Below are 16,782 nucleotides of genomic sequence, written 5' to 3'. Positions count from 1 at the left end.
TGGCTATAACCCACTCCAGCAACGTAATAACTTGCTTTAGGAATCTGATCTGACCAGAAGCTCCTTTCTCTGGGTCAGTTTATTGCTGGACCAGTTTGCTAAGACAGGTAATTGCAGAACCATAGATATATTCAAATCACTTGAAAGGCAAAAGGGATGAATAGCCCTTCAACTACAGAATGAATTTATGGAGGATGTAAGTACCAGGATAGCTTCACCTTGAAGAGACAGTGCTTGGGTTACAATCTGTTTTGTTTTCTAGGCCTGAATTTAAACCTGAACCTTGTTTTTGTCAGAGAATAGTTATGCTGTAGGTCAGCCAAAGCATTATATCTGTTTCATGTAAAGGCTAAAGAGATCAACTGAAGTCTGATAGCATTTGTTTCTTCTGTAGATGTGGAGAAAACAGTTCATTCACTTCATTTGAATCGAGAGCTTATTTCACTTACTGTCTCATTGAAAGCTGAGAAATAGTCTGGGAATTAGTTTTTCTTAAAGGCAGATAAGCTTGTTGTCCCATAAATAAAATGAAGGATCAGTGGCTGAGTTATGTTACTTGTAAATCTTTAAATATCTAAGAAAAAAATTACATTCTTTATTTACAGTTTATACTCCTGCTTTTCATTTGTAAGTTTTTAAGTGTAAAACATTTTATGTAAACACACTTAATGTGTCAAGCACATTAGAGGCAATTTTATTCATTAAATCAGATTTAAACTCCTAGTTTTGTGTAGTTTTAATGAATTCCAACCCTTTATCCAAGTACAGCTTGGCATGGATCATAAGAAAAAAAATAATCAGCCAGCCAAAAAAAAAAATCCACTTTTGTAGTTCAGTAGCTGAAGCTGACTAGAGATATATCATTAAGATAGCACAATTCTTAGTTATGTGTTAAATCTTACACAAACTCCACTGTTTAGGAAACTTTATATAGAAGTTACCCTTACATGTTGCCAAACGCCTTTAAGTGAGTGCCAACTTGTGAGAGTCAATTTTGCTTTAAGAAATTATTTACAAATACCAAATAGGGGTGAATATGGAAACAAAGGATGCTAGCTTCTTGCTTACATTGTGATATGTTATTGACTTAATCCAGGTTGAAATATTTAGTGGTGGAACATTCCTCTAAATAAAGAAAATGTAATTTAAAGCACAGCAGCAACAGATTTTTTTCTTAAATTCACAGTGCATGTTGATAAAGTAAACCATTCTAAGAAAGGCAGTCTAGAAGAAGAAATAATGTGAATCCTCATATGCTTTTGTTTATTTTAACTTCTTTGAATGTTTCCAACAGAAAATGATCCACAGCCTGTTTCTTATAAACTGTTCTGGTGATATATTCTTGGAGAAGCACTGGAAGAGCATTGTGAGCCAGTCTGTGTGTGATTATTTCTTTGAAGCCCAGGAGAAAGCAATCGATGTTGAGAATGTGCCTCCTGTCATCTCAACACCACATCACTACCTCATCAGCATCTATCGGGATAAAATTTTCTTTGTATCTGTCATACAGACAGAAGTGCCACCACTCTTTGTAATTGAATTTCTGCACCGAGTAGCTGATACTTTCCAGGTCTGTCACCATTAAATAATTTTAAAATTGAAATAATTTCAAGGGATTTTTTGTATAAACTTCTATTAAAGAAAGTCAGTAAACCCTCCTGTCAGTGGCTTTTCCCCTTTGCAATATTTAAGTCAAGCACTGGTTTATGAAGTACAAAGGAAAAGAAAGTATGTTTTGGATATTGATTTAATTTACAGTTACCAGCATACATGCACTAAACTCCAAATCCCACTTTTTAAATGCTATCTTTTTATTTTTCCTGTAAGCTTTTGTGCTGTTACATAGATAAAAAGGAGCATGCAGTCATGAAGCAGTCTGTAGGGAGGAAAGAGCTCCAAAGCATTGGTCAGTTTTCAGCATATTTCACAACATATTTCTCTAACTGAAGATTTGTTACTACTCACAATGCAACGTTTATACTAGTAAACCAGATTGTGCTAATTTCACTGTTCACACTGTCTTTAATCAGTTTCTAAATGTAACTTTATCATTTGATGCCATCAGACTACTGAAGCAGCTAGTCATCTTAGGGACTAAAATTCCTGGACACATTGAAGAGTTTCTGTAAGCAAAAAGAAAAAAACAAACAAACTTTTGCAAAGCGTTTCAACAGGGATAAACCTCCTCTCCTTTGTAATCTCTGATTTGTTTAGGATTACTTCGGCGAATGTTCAGAGACTGCAATTAAGGACAATGTAGTTATTGTGTATGAACTTCTAGAAGAAATGTTAGACAATGGTTTTCCACTGGCAACAGAATCTAACATACTGAAGGAACTGATTAAGCCTCCTACAATTTTGCGCTCCGTTGTCAACTCCATCACAGGTATGAAAAGAAATAATTTTCAGCAGTGGCTGGCTGCTTAAAAACAAAGCCATATCATGCTTCATAACTAAAAAGTGATACCATATTGGTGTAAATCTGCAAATCAGGGTGACTGCCCTGACAAGTCTTACAATTAAGAGATGAATAAAAGCAACATCCTCCTTATTTGCAGTTTATGCCTGGCCCCTTTGATCTTCCTCGTGACATTGCCTGGTCCAGTCACAGCTGCTGAAGTCTCTCAGGAATAGCAGTTCCCAGCACATACTTGGAGACAGGTGCTCTGGGATTGGTACAGGGCTAGCCCCAAGTCTTGAATAACCAAAGGGCATTGGAGAAGGTTACACATTTTGTAAGAAATCATTATAGAAATGTATATAACCAGTTTCTAAAATCTTAGCTGTCTGGGAACAGATAGCACAAAGGGAAGCAAAAAGCTTGACCTCAGTCTCCCCACCACCTCCATCACTGTCCATCATGTTTGGAGCTGGTATCGGGCTGTTGTAAAATGTTGTGTATTGCACTGAGGGAGCCAAATGTCAGCTGAGCTAGTGGAATCTGCTTGTCTGGCAAGCCAGTGCAAGGGACATACACCATTAAGTGTCACATGAGGTCAGAGCTATGGGAGATGTTTGCATGTACATTGTGTTAGAGAAGGGTAGTAGGTGAGCTGCAGGGCCACACAGTGGTAGTGCTGGAAGGAGCTCATCTTCGAGGCAGCACATGTGGTTTAGCCTTTGAATATAAATCTCATCAGTTTTAGTTTACGGTTTTGGGTTGGTTGGGGTTTTCGAAATGTGTTTTTGGATGTCAGTAGAATCCATCTGCAGAAAAATATAAAAACATCTATGACATTAATGGGCTGGGTGCTCCACTGTATGGGGAATTAAAAGACTCCTGAAGCCAAGGATTACAACATCAAATCCTCTTGTTTTATCTAAAGCCTTATTAGAATTCCCTAGGAGCCTAAAGCACCTACCCAGGGCAGCCTACATCTTGTCACTGTCAACAGCCCAGTCCTGAGCAGATGGTAATTAGCAGTGTGAGAGCCCTTCTGCCTACCTGGCCTACCAGCTGCGGTACTCTGCAAGGCTGCTGAGGGGCACAAGACATGGAAGTGACAACTGCTGTCTGTCAGAGATGCAGTGTGGAAATGGTTGCAATTCCTCCCCCTTGTGTTACAGTACCCGGATAGACTTCAGGGATGCTTTTTTCTATGTGAGTTATTTTACTAGCTCAAAAGAAGGAAAACTTCCATTTTCTGCTAGGCAAGGGCCTACCCATCAGATTGTGTAGAAACAATTACTGCTGGTTCCCAGCCTCTCAGTGAAGCTGTTTCATGTGGTGGGACACACTATCACATTCATCATGCCAAAGAGTCCAGGTGTGAACTGTAGCCCTGTCCTGAGACTAGCAAAGGGAGTTGTTCTCACTATACTGCTATTCCAAGGTCGTGGATCACCTTGCATCACCTAACCCCAGAAGTGATGATTTTGTTTTTCCTTAAAGATTCACCAGTTTACTTTATAACTGGGTAGCTCAGGAAGCCCTTTTCTCACATGGGGTGGTGTTAAGAACCAGAAGCCGAGGGTGACAGCAAAGCAAGCAAGGGCAGTGTCATCACTTTTGAGGTCCCCAGAAACGGAGCCAACAGGCCAGGGTCAGGATTGGGATCAGATGACAGTCATCCACATCTCAGTGATTGCCAAGGAAGTCCATCATAATGACACAGGCCAAGCCAGAAAGTCAAGGCTATGGGCCAGAGTCTGGATAGTTTGGCATATGGTCATGCTGTCATGTTGCTGCAAACAGCCATATTCAGATGGGTACCAAGGGGGAGTGCTTCAGCCTGACAACTGCTCCCAAGCAAAGGAGGTAGCAGCCCTCCCTAAGCCTTCTCCCAGGCCTTTCTTCGTAACAGTAAATCAGTCCTGTCAGTAAATCAGTCCTGAAGGCAGCCAGCTAAAATACAGGAGAAGGGTGAGGTGTGCTTCAGGCCTTCACAAGGAGCTGTAACATTTTAAATTGTTAAATCCTTTGTAGGACCCAGCCACATATCTCAGTCATCTTGATCTGCTATCAGTTTAGTAATTTTTTTTAAGGATGGACTTAGAATCTCCTCCCACTCAAACCCCCTGCTGACCTGATACTCATGTTTTGCTGTGCAAAACGGAGTCCATACACTTAAAGTTCATTTAAGGCACTTAATGACTGAAATTTTAGTGGTTCAGGTTCCAGTCTGCTATTTTGGGGGTCAAATCTTGCTTTTATTCTTAATTTTGGCAGTTGAAACATTTACCTTGCAATTAGTTACTGATTGATTTCCTTTTCATTTTTAAGGCAGTAGTAATGTAGGTGACACACTTCCCACTGGACAGTTGTCCAACATCCCTTGGCGCAGAGCAGGAGTAAAATACACAAACAATGAAGCCTATTTTGATGTCATCGAAGAAATTGATGCGATTATAGACAAATCAGGTAAATGCCTTGCAAACAGTTTTTATTTGTTGATTGTGTTTACGTTTAGCTGCTGATAATTAGAATGCAGTCCGTTTGCACACTTTATATACATGAATTTATATATTGAATAGAAATATACAATTTCAAATAACGTGCCCAAATATATTTCTTCAGTTTGTCTTAAAACAGCAGTATGCTCTAAGCTGTTTCAAGAACATCCACAAGATACATTCTCTACTTAGATGTTCTCTGTATATTGATTATCTCTTCAGAGATGTAAATGGAAAAAATACTGGAAGTTTTAAATGTGAAGAGAAAATTATCTTCCACTGTTCCCATCAGCAATTTACTGTAGTCATTGTAGACCCTCAAATGGGCAAGCTTTCATTAGCTTTCTTCTGACAGCAGGACAAAAGTTGATGCAAAACTGGACAGTATTGTTTTCCCTATATATAAACTGGAGATAGATATAATGAAGCATAATAATACTCTTTTATGTGAACAAAACATGATCTCTTCAAAACCAAAAATCTTTAATCTGATATTTAAGGAAGAACTGATAATTTTTGTGTAAATGTTACACAAGAAGCAGAAAAAAGTGATCCAAAACTGCTGTGCTGTGGACAGGAGCCTGCAGTTTTGTTCATTATGGGGGCCATCAGTTACCAAGCTGAAGACTGCATGACATCATTTTGTGATGGTATGAGGCAGGGAGCAAATCTCTGATTTCTTAATTCAGTGCTGCTGTTGTAGCGGTAGTCAATGCCAATTTAACAAACGCTTTGGCCACCTTTGACTTGGATAGTCATAAATAGCTATTATGCTGCTCTTATTCTTACTGTCTTGAAACTACAAGAACATGTCAGTCACAGTCACAATACCCTGAGGGCTGTGTCACTCTCCTAGCTCAATAGAATTCCCAAAAGTAATAGGAGTGCATAGTCCAAGGAGTGGTAATCAAGACTACATTTGTCCACTGAATGTTTACATTTCCTGCTGAGGATCCACTGCAGTAGTCATAGCTACTCATTTTTGCTCTGATCCTGTGGAGGCTAGCAATGCTAGAATCTTTCTTCCCAGCTTTCACCAAGACAAAGTCAGTAAGATGGCTCACCTAGAATAGGAATGTTACCTTGTCTTCACAGGTTAGCTTTCATCTAAAACAAGATCTCTTCTTGTCAGGTAAAGTGTTAACCCACAGTTGACCTTTCTTCACTAGATCAGCAATAGTTTCTACATGTCTTTTAAAATAAACTTTGCTTGTAGGGCTTATTAGTCCATTAGCCTGCTCATTCCTTTCTGTCCCTATAGGATATTCAAGGAAATGTGCCTTTCCTGGATAAGATGATTGGTATTCATGCTTTGGGGTTTTTTTTGAGGTGTTTTGGGGTTGGGTTTGTTTGGTTTTTTTCTTTTGCTGTAAATCTACTTAATATCAAGACACGTATGTAATCACACTGTTAAACAAGCCGTGCCTGTGAAAGCCAAGGTTATCCGGAGCTTTATAGCACAAACTTACTATGTTTTGATGGTGACTGTTTTGGTGTGTGTCAGCTTCTCTGCACCACTACACAACTTGCTAATTTTCTGGAGAAAGGCTACAGGGATAAAATAAAGGAAAATTCAGAGCTTGTGTAGTCAGAACTTATTTGCTCACTGCTGGCAACCAATTCAAGCACATCCAGTACTAGTCCTGTGTAACAGCTGGCACAAGTATCAGTAGCTGATCTAGGACAAGCTGTTTGCTCTGGCTCACGTGTTTTAGCAAGCTTCCCAGGCCACAGGTAACCAAAATGACCTTTCCTATCTGTGCTTGGCATGTTCTGGAGTGTTGCGCAAATGTCATCTCTGTCCTCTGCACTTCACTATATTTGTTAGGCCCTTTATAATAACGTTAAGTCAAGTGTCTTCTTTTTTTCTCTCCTCCAGGTTCCACAGTCTTTGCAGAAATCCAAGGTGTTATTGATTCATGTATTAAGCTCTCAGGAATGCCAGATCTTTCTCTTTCTTTCATGGTAAATTTAATATATATATTTTGGAATTTTAATTGCTGAGGGTTTATTTTTCTTAATAATCAGAGTTAAAACAATTTTAAGAGTGCAGTCAGTACTTCCTGTGTTACGCATATATATTGTACAAGTTGCTGCATTGGTCAGTAGTTGGAATGGCTTTTGCATGTACATAAAAATACACTTACAGGAACTGCTGTACCAGGTCAGACTAGAAATCCATCTAGCTCGGTAACATATCTTAGAGTCTTAAGAAATATGCACTGTGTAGAGTAGGTAGCTAGTAGCTAGTTCAAACTGCTGATACTTGATGAGATTTCACTTACCATTTTGCCACTGCCTGCAGAACCCACGGCTTCTGGATGACGTCAGCTTCCATCCATGTATTCGGTTCAAACGCTGGGAGTCTGAGAGGGTCCTTTCATTTATTCCTCCTGATGGCAATTTCAGATTGATCTCCTACCGTGTCAGTTCACAGAAGTATGTTTCCATTTGGACACACTAGTTCTTCAGATATACCTACTTTCCATCTGAGTAACTGCAGATTTCTCCTGGTTATGGGAGGGGAATTTGCATTGTTGCTAAAACACACATTCTCAGGTTTTGTCTCCGCTGTTGCTTTGTCTCCACTAAAACAAGAAAACTTTTTTTTCAGTGACCTGCTGATACTCAGCAATCATTTTTCAATGGGATAAACTACACATGAATAATACTGAGCTATTCATTCCTGGTAATCATTGTTGCTGCTAGATGCTTTGTGGCCAAATCTGTATACATGAAAGAGTCTGATCTTAATATGAAGAAGAAAGCAAAAAGTCTGCACATATTTGCAAACAGTCTGATTTGACTGGTGGTTGTTCTGAGAATTGGCTCAGTGAGATTGGAAAAAAAAAAAAGAGGGGAAAAGATTAGCAGAAGTGATTTGGGAAAAAAAAAAATCCTGTGATTCTCTGCTAGTAAAATCACTTCAGCAGTGATGCTAGAGAGCTGAGTATCACTTTTCAGTTTTGAAACAGACTAGTTGTAACTTGGATACTTGCCAGAGAAACAAGAGCTATTAATGAGCAAGAGCTATTTTTTTCTTTTTTTTTTTTTTTTCCCAGAGAGGTAGCCAGGATCATTCAGCTATTGTGTTCTCTTTTCAGCTTGGTGGCAATTCCTGTGTATGTGAAACACATGATCAGTTTTAAGGAAAGTAGTTCTTCAGGAAGATTTGATATTACCATTGGACCAAAACAGAATATGGGGAAAACAGTGGAAGGAGTTGTCATGACAGTTCACATGCCAAAGGCTGTACTTAATATGAACCTCAGTGCTACACAAGGCAGCTATACATTTGACCCAGTTACTAAAGTAAGTCTTAATTTTTTGATGTATCTAAATGTCTAAGACAACATTAGAACAAGTCATACATATTTGCAGAACACTGGAGAAGTGTCCCACACTTAGAAAACTTTCCCTTTAGTATATGTTTGTGAATTTAAATATTTATTTTCTTTAAAATTTGCTTTTTTAAACTTCAATACTCACCAGTTGTGATTTCTGGTTTTAGCAGTCTCCTTTTTCTTCTTCCCTGCTTGTCCACCCTCCTAAGCATTTTTCTTTAGTGGATGCAGCAGTATTTTGCTGGTGGTTTCAGACATGGTATGACTTGTGGTCTGTGTTCTTTAAAATATACCTACCTAGAGAAAATGCAGTAGACTTGAAAAATAGGTAGTCAGAAAAATAAGGGGCAGAAGATGAAAATAAAACCTCATCTAAAAGATCTGTCTGAAGACATGCAGGGAAGAAAATAAAGGGTCTGAAAAAATGTCTTGGGAGTCCTGCTTTCTTGCCTTTGAGTCAGGGATTGACACCTCAATTTCCTAAAGCTCCTGAGCTTTTTAGTGCACCAGAAGCATTTTGCTGAAATGCAGACTGAACCAAACCATTCCACTGGATCTTAACTCCCTGCTCTGAATGTTCTGCTGCCCTTGGAATATCTCGGTCAGTAACTGATTTGAATTGTAAGTGAAAGCTTTCCGAGTGACATTTTGTTTCTTTTGAACAGGATATTTCTAAACCCCCTGCCATGGGAAGGGACACCTTCCACTAGACCAGGTTGCTCAAGGCCTGGTCCAACCTGGCCTTGAACACCTTCAGGGAGGGGGCATCCATGACCTCCCTGGGCTACCTGTTCCAGTGTCTCAAAAGACCTTGATCTTGTAAAAACAAAGCCACCATCAAAACCACTTGAAGTCTTGTTTCCACTTTGCAGAATTAAATTATACTGTGTTTTTATCAAGAGTTAACTAAGTAGATGATAACTCAAAAGTTCGTAGAAGTGGGGAGAACTGAGGCTTGTTTGCATTTATCAACAATTTTCAGCTTTCAATAAGAAAAAAATCCTCTTGTGAGTGAGTAAAGGGCCAGCTTGGTTCCATGGATTTTCTTTCAAGTGTGAAAATCAGCGGGAAAGAAGTGGCCCTTAGAAAAGTTACTGTAGCTTAAACATCTCCTTTCACCAATGCCTTGCTACTGCCCTTCTTGTTCTCTGTTTACATTCCTATGACCTTTGTGCTGGTTACTCTCCTTGCTTCACAGAGTAGCTGACCCAGTCTGACAACAGGAACAATGACTATAACTGAGGGAACAAGATCTGTTAAGTGCACAGACCAACTGAGAAGTGCTGACAGGGCAAAAGAAAGGCTGAGAAAGAAAAGACACTGTAACTGCAGGAGCCTGAAATGTGCTGCCTTCCAGCCAGTGGGATAATTCTCAGGGCTATCAGGCTACTTTCTGTACCCATGCTAGAAACAGAAAACTAGACATGAAGTTGACCTTGTAGGTGGTTTCCTAGAAAGCTACTGCTACTATTCTCTTTCCTGACAAGGTATTAACATGGGACGTTGGCAAAATTACCCCTCAAAAGCTACCAAACCTAAAGGGTGTAGTGAACCTGCAGTCTGGAGCCCCCAAGCCAGAGGAGAATCCAAGTTTAAACATCCAGTTTAAGATACAACAGCTTGCAATTTCAGGTGAGTACATGGGTGTTACATGACATTGTTATTGACAGAATGAATAGCAATAGGACATGCAGTGGAAAACTGTTGATGTTTTAACTGAAGATACTGATGTGATGTCAGCTTGGTCCAAAACAGTGAAGTCTGGTTTACCCAAATCTGACAGTTACTGGAAGACTCCCTTGCTGGGAAGTGTGAATTCCTGATTGGTTTGCTCAAAACTCTGAGATTTTTCTTTGTTGACATGTGCATTAAGCCTGCAAATGTATCCTTCCAGTGAAGAGTGATGATTTAGCATGCTGTTTTTGACTTGTGTTAGCCTTATACCACTGAAGTCCTTTATAGTTTTTAGAAACTCTGTTAAAGAATGCCCTTCCTCTTATTCTTTCCTCCTGGAACTGGTTAGTTTTTCATCTTCAAAACAATCTGCAAGAAAAACCAGAGTGAAATCTGTAGAGTAAGTGCAAGACTAAGTTTAAAGCAAACAAGGCCTCCATCTGCAGGCTTAAATCACATGAGTTGTCCATGTGTAAATTGCTTCTGCAAGCAAGGTTTGCAGGGTTAAGACCCTAACAGATCAAAGACTGAGTGAAGGCAGTAAATGAGAAGTGGTGGTAGTGTATGTAGTACTTCCTAGATAGGTACCAGGCTATGGTCCTTTTTCTTCCTAGTCTGCTGAGTAAATAAATTAGTCCTTGTGTAAAAACGGAACCTTCCAGTTTCCTCTTAAACTTTCAATCCACTAGTATAAATCTAGCAAAACATAGTGGACCCAATAGCTGGATGCCAGAAATACTGTACTTGTGAGAAAATGGGAGATAACCTTAAACTTAGGTTATTGATAGCCACTGGCACTTCTGAATTAATAACAACAGGGATTGCCAATCTTTGGAATATTGTTTTAGAGTGAAAAAAAAAATTCTATATCTTGTCCTTCGCTTCATCTACATCATTGGAAATGAGAGCTGGGGAAGATATGATTTCATTTGCTCAGTAGCTCATCCCTTAGGAGGAGAATGTTGTCTGAGTATAAATGAAACAACTTGTTGCCCTACCAGGGCAGCTGCGATTAAGTGACAAGAATGATTCCTTCTGCTATTTAAAGCCAGATGAAATTGTGAAAAGAGGGAAAATTAGCTTGCTACCAATCTTTACATTCTTCAAGAAAGCAGGACTTCTAAATAGGCTGATGTGATTTCTGGCATTCTGCTTTTAACTTTGTATGTGTATTTTTGTCTTTTCAGGACTGAAAGTGAATCGCCTAGACATGTATGGAGAAAAATACAAGCCTTTTAAAGGTGTCAAATATATAACAAAAGCAGGAAAATTTCAAGTCAGGACATGAGAAGATTCTCTACACCAAGAGGAGATTCCCCTTTAAAAAAACCCTTGACTGCTTAGTGACTTATGTTGCTATCGATTAGGTGCCAATTAATTGACACTGATTAGTTTGGGATCAAAGCATTTGTGCACAGCAGCTTTTAAAATGAAAGCATAGCTTATTTTTTTCTTAAGATGGCTTTAAAATAAGGTACTTTTTTTCTAATACACCTTCACTCTTTTTACTGGATTGTTGTGCTGGTGAATGGTTTGATATAGGTGATCCACAAAATCACACTGTCACAAACACTACACTGCCAGTCAGATACCAAAGCCCAGAGGCCAAGCACATTATGAAGGTCAGACAGGCCACTGGAAAAATCTTGTTGTGGCATATTTTGCTGCTGCAGCTGCCTGCAAAGAAAGCTCAGCTGTCCTTACAGCCCACAGCAAGCTGGCATTCCACAAAGCACCATGTAATCCCTTCAGAAAGAGAGAGCAACAGTGAGAGGGGCAGGGGTTCCATAGGGGCCTGGGACATAGCAAGTATTGCTCCTGAGAAAGAGCTTTTGGTGAAGAAAAAAAAATTTCCTTGTTTACAAGAAATCACCTTTCTTAAGAAGCATTTGCCTTAATCAGCTTTCATTTGTGCCATCTGCAGATGAGCTGATAGAAAAAAAACAGCCTACATTCAATCTGGGAGGTGATTGTTGCTTCAGTAATCTACTCTCTTCCATTCAATCCAATCGTTGCCATCTCTTTTTTTTAAGAATACAGTTGCAGAGAGTAAGATATTTTTTATGTGAAGTCTTTGCTTTGATTTAGATGTTCCACTTGTTCAAAGTGGATGCCACCAGATTTGTGCCATGTGTACACGGGAGTGTAGCTTTTTAGATAGCACAATAGAAGTGTCAAGTGTATTTAATAGTTGTGTGCTCTAATGTTATGAAATAAAGGGAACTCTACTGCAAATACATCTTTCGTGAAATGTTCCTGCTATGTAAACCATTCATGATGCTCTTAGGCAGGAGACATCTGATATCATTTAATTGTGTGGCTATTTGCTGCATCTTTACTGAACTCAAGCACTGTGCAGCTATATAAAGTTTAGACGGAACGTTTAGGAGCAGAGCAGATAAGCTCCCTTTCCTGTTTATTTTTAAATGGAGAACAATTGGTGTTTAGGTTATAACATTTCAAAGACACAACAGTGATGGTGCAAAGCTGACTCAGCTTTTCTTTCTACACCAGCATAAACTGATCTCTGTAAACCAAAACATGCTCCCATCAGGTACCCAGCTCACTACCTGATCATCCAGACCGCACTTCCCCAGTTTGGCTGCAAGGATGCTGTGGGAGAGGGTGTCAAATGCTTTCCTGAGATCGCAATAAACCACATCAACTGCTCTACCATCATCTATCCACCTGGCTCTGTCCTCATAAAAGGCTATCAGGTCGGTTAAACATGACTTCCCCTTAGTAAAACCATGCTGATTGTTTCCCTTCTTATTCTTTATATGCCTAGAGACAGTGCCAAGGATAAGCTGCTCCATCACCTTTCCAGGGATGGAGGTAAGGCTAACCAGTTGTGCTGGTTTGGGGCCAGACAGATCGTCTCTTGCCCCGAAAGGGACAAAAGAATGAGACTCACACAAACGGATTGGAGAGTGATGGAAAGTTTAAATGGAAAAAAAAAAGCAATTGGTGAAGCTACAGAGAACTACAAACCACAAAGCATAGTGACAAAGAGTATCCCAAAGCGTACAGAACCCCTCACAGAATTCCCAAAGCTTCCCAATCCTTCCCTTCTTCCCACCTGAGGGTAAACCCAAACCCCCCAGGGCTCTTTCTTCCCCCTCCCGCTGCTAGGCAAGTCTCAGGCTGGCCAGGTCTGAGACTGCCCCCCCCTCCATTCTCCTCCTGGCATTAGGCCTAGACAGGCCTAAGAGGCCTTGAGGATACTCCCCCGGCATTACCCGGTAAGAGAGGACATCTCCCATGGGAGCAGAGAGGGAAGAAAGAGGAAGAGAATGACTTTGCAGATGGCCTTATAGGGTGCAGGACTTATGGGTAGAAATACGTCGTTTCCTGTGTCCACCCCTCTGGGTGGGCACCCAGGACACCAGAGGTGTATCTCATGTGGCAGTGGCAGGGGGCACCCAGCCTAAACTGCCACACCAGTCTATAATTAACCTGGTTCCTCCTTCTTGCCCTTTTGGAAGACTGGAATGACATTTGCTTTCTTCCAGTCCTTGGGCACCTCTCCCATTCTCCACAACTTAGCAAGGATGACAGAGTGGCCTATCAGTGACTTCCACCTGCTCCCTCAGCACCCACAAGTACATCCCATCAGGACCCATGGATTTATGGATGTGCACATTGCTTAACTGATCCCTAACCCAGTCCTCATCAACCAAAGCAAACTTCTCCTTTATCCTGACTTGCTTTGAGACCTCAGGAGTCTGGGGCTCCTGAAGACAGTCTCCAGCAGTATAGACAAAGAAAGGATGCAGTAGCTCTGCCATTTTTTTCATCTTCTGTCACCAGGGCACGCACCTGGGCCTACGTTGCCTCTAGCATTAGCTTTGCCTGCAGTGTATTTGAAGAAGCCATTTCTGTTGTCCTTGACCTCTCTTGCAAGGGTTAATTCCAAGGAGGCCTTAGTTTTCCTACCTGCCCCCCCGCATCCTCTGACAGCAGTCTTATATTCCTCCCAAGTGGCCAGCCCCTCCTTCCATGAGCTGTAGACTCTTCTTCCACTTGAGTTTGCTCAGCAGTTCCCAATTAACCATGTGGGTCTCCTGGCTCCCCTTCTTGAGCAAGGTGTTCCAATCACTAGCTTGGAAGAAATGGTCCTTGACTGTTAACCATCTGTCTTGGGTCTCTTTACCTTCTAGTTCCCTGTCCTATGGGATTTCCCCTAGTAATTACTTGAAAAGGCCAAAGTTGGCCCTGCTGAAGTCCAAGGTTGTGATTCCACTTGCTATTCTGTTCCTACCGCACCTGATCCTGAACACTATCTATCTCATGGTCGCTGCAGCCAAGGCTGCCCTCCACTGCTTCAGCCAGACCCTCCTTGTCAGTGAATATAAGATCCAGTAGTGCTCCTCTCCTAGTTGGCTTATCCACCATTTGCATCAAGAGGTTATTATCAATGCACTGGAGACCCCTCCTGGACCGTGGATGGCTGCCTGAGCACAAATATCTGGGTTGTTACAAGTCCCCCATGAGAACCAGGGCCTGTAACTGAGAGGCTGCTATCAGCTGCCTGCAGAAGGCCTCATCAACTTTCTCATCTTCATCAGGTGGCCTGTACTAGACACCCACAACAGTATCACCCATGCTGGCCTGCCCCTTAATTTACACCCACAAACTGGTAAGTTCGCTCCTCCTCCACCCCTGGACAGCACTCAGTACATTCTAGCTGCTCCTTCATCTAAAGAGTACTCCACCACCTTTCCTTGTTGACCTGTCATTCTTAAAAAGAACATAGCCATCCATGACCACATTCCAGTCACATGAGCTGTCCCACCACATCTCTGTAATTGCCACCAGACCCATAACCCTTTGACCACACAGAGATTTCTAACTCCTGTTGTTTATTCCCTATGCTGCATGGATTGGTGTGTAGACCAATGATGTCAATGATGTCACAGCAGTACCCACTGCTCTCTTGTCAGTAATAGTCACAAGTTGATATTTGTACAAATGCATTTTTATTTTTTTAACAGAACCAAAGACAGGTTGAAAACATTAGACTATACAATACATTGCTTTATAAACAAAGTTTTATAGTGGTAAAACATTTCTAAGTGACATTCATGGCATTTTTCAAATTTTTGCTGCATTTAGGTCTGAAGACCAATAGCTTTTGAAAAAGCAGCAATTGCATAAGGTAGACAAGTATCTTAGCATCTACAAAACACTTGAGAACTTACAGTAAACATTCTGGAAGAGTATCAAAGGCAACCATGATTCATAACTTTCCTGCAAACATTCCTCTATAAACAAAATGTGATCTTTGGCATACAATTACATATTAGAGCTATTTGTAATATTGCATTAATATCAATCAAGCAACTAAACAGTGGTGCTAAAAAACCAAATCAAATCTCACCTGAAGCCTAAACTGGGAAAGAAGAAACGTGAGGAGCATTGAAAAGTAATATAGGAAAACTATTTAGAAAATCCCTTAAAATAACCCCTACCTATTCAGTGTTATTTACTATTAAATAGAAGTTACTACATACATTACAATTATGTTTAAGATCTGTTATAAACCAACCAAATGCAAGACATTCAGGTTAAGGCTCTGGTACCCCTTCTTTCCTTTTCCTGTTGCAGGTAGTTACAGGAAGAGAATATGAAGGGAAGATCGCAAGTACCATGTATTTCATAAACACCCAGACACAAGGAGTGATTTAAAGATGAACACATGCTTTCTCTTGCTAAGGTCAGTTTGAGGCAGGTGTCTTACAATCAGTTTAACTTCCCTTTTTAGATAACAGTGCAATGAAGGGGTGCAGGGGAGGAGGGGAGAAAGTCCAAGTGTTGCAGCTAGGTAAAGGACAGTTGACTGTTGTGTCTTTTCCTTTGAGCTGTTCAGATTGAGCAGTTTTTTGACAAGGGCACTTCTGTTAAAAGGTGCTTTGATCATGCAACAAACCAGCAAATTAAGAGGGTGTCATGAGGTCAGTGCTGATCTAGGCAGAAGCCTGCACATGTCTCTTGCAGATGCACAGAGCTTCATTCTAAAACAGTAATTCTCCTGTCAAACGTCAAAAGAGACTATGCCAGCAAATAAATGAACATGTGCATAAGTATATGTGTGTAGGCATATATGAAGGCATGTGCAGTTATAGAAGGACAAAAGCATTCCAATTCTGTTGTAGTAACAGAGAGGGGGTCAGATTTTGTGGTGGTGTGGTTTTGGTTTGAGTTTTTTTGTAGTCATTCTGGGTGGGGGGAGTTAATAGTGATATTGTTGGGTTTGGTTTTGTTGTGTTTATTTCTTAAAGATACTGTAACACGTCATTCAACTCATCACTAGAACCTGAACAGAGATTTTGAGACGTCAAACTCCAAATTTCAACACCAGTAAAAATGTCCTAGTATGTTTAGCATTAGGAAAAACTGCTTGCTGGCAGCCATTAGACTACCTATAAAAGGTTTCAGGTCCCTGAAGTCCTTGGGTTCCAAAAAGCTCGTGCATTGTTGGAAATACAGGCAGTGAGGCAAAAGTTCTTTTTCAACTGAAAATCGCTCTAATTTCTACCTTGAGTGGCTGGAATAACATTAAATGAAGGGAAGAGGCAGAAAAGAATAATTGTGTGTGCTCATTTTCAAAAGGAAAGAGCCAGCATGTGACATTTTCTGGTACTGGACTGAAGCTAGCTTAAGAGAACCAGGATTTTTTAGCTCAATACATTATTACTGAATTGAGCAAGACTGCAAGAGTTCCATGATTTAAGGTCTCCAGACATAAGGCTCAAGCTGTCAACACTGTGTCACTAACATTCACTGCAAAGTATTTTAGTACAGTACAAGAGTTCTGGAATGGCTACCTACAGGGTGACAGGAGGGTCACAAAGACAGCTCCAATTTTTGT

General features: G+C 40.5%; 1 protein-coding gene across 2 annotated transcripts; it reads left to right on the top strand.

Moving 5' to 3' along the window:
• The first annotated feature begins 1,297 nt into the window (after positions 1 to 1,297).
• On the top strand, positions 1,298 to 11,235 carry AP3M1 (adaptor related protein complex 3 subunit mu 1). Of its 2 annotated transcripts, none has more exons than XM_054382232.1 (8): positions 1,298 to 1,570; positions 2,215 to 2,224; positions 4,724 to 4,861; positions 6,773 to 6,858; positions 7,199 to 7,332; positions 7,998 to 8,205; positions 9,725 to 9,869; positions 11,099 to 11,235. In XM_054382232.1, the coding sequence occupies exons 1-8, from the start codon at positions 1,298 to 1,300 to the stop codon at positions 11,197 to 11,199; spliced, it is 1,095 nt and encodes a 364-aa protein (XP_054238207.1). In that variant the 3' UTR covers positions 11,200 to 11,235. The 2 variants fall into 2 exon arrangements, with proteins under 2 accessions (XP_054238207.1, XP_054238206.1); XM_054382231.1 differs by having other exon boundaries at positions 2,215 to 2,386.
• Positions 11,236 to 16,782: the final 5,547 nt, after the last annotated feature.

The sequence above is a fragment of the Indicator indicator genome, chromosome 7 (genome assembly GCF_027791375.1).
Source record: "Indicator indicator isolate 239-I01 chromosome 7, UM_Iind_1.1, whole genome shotgun sequence".
Taxonomy (NCBI): domain Eukaryota; kingdom Metazoa; phylum Chordata; class Aves; order Piciformes; family Indicatoridae; genus Indicator; species Indicator indicator.
This window is presented reverse-complemented; position numbering and strand designations above follow the sequence as displayed.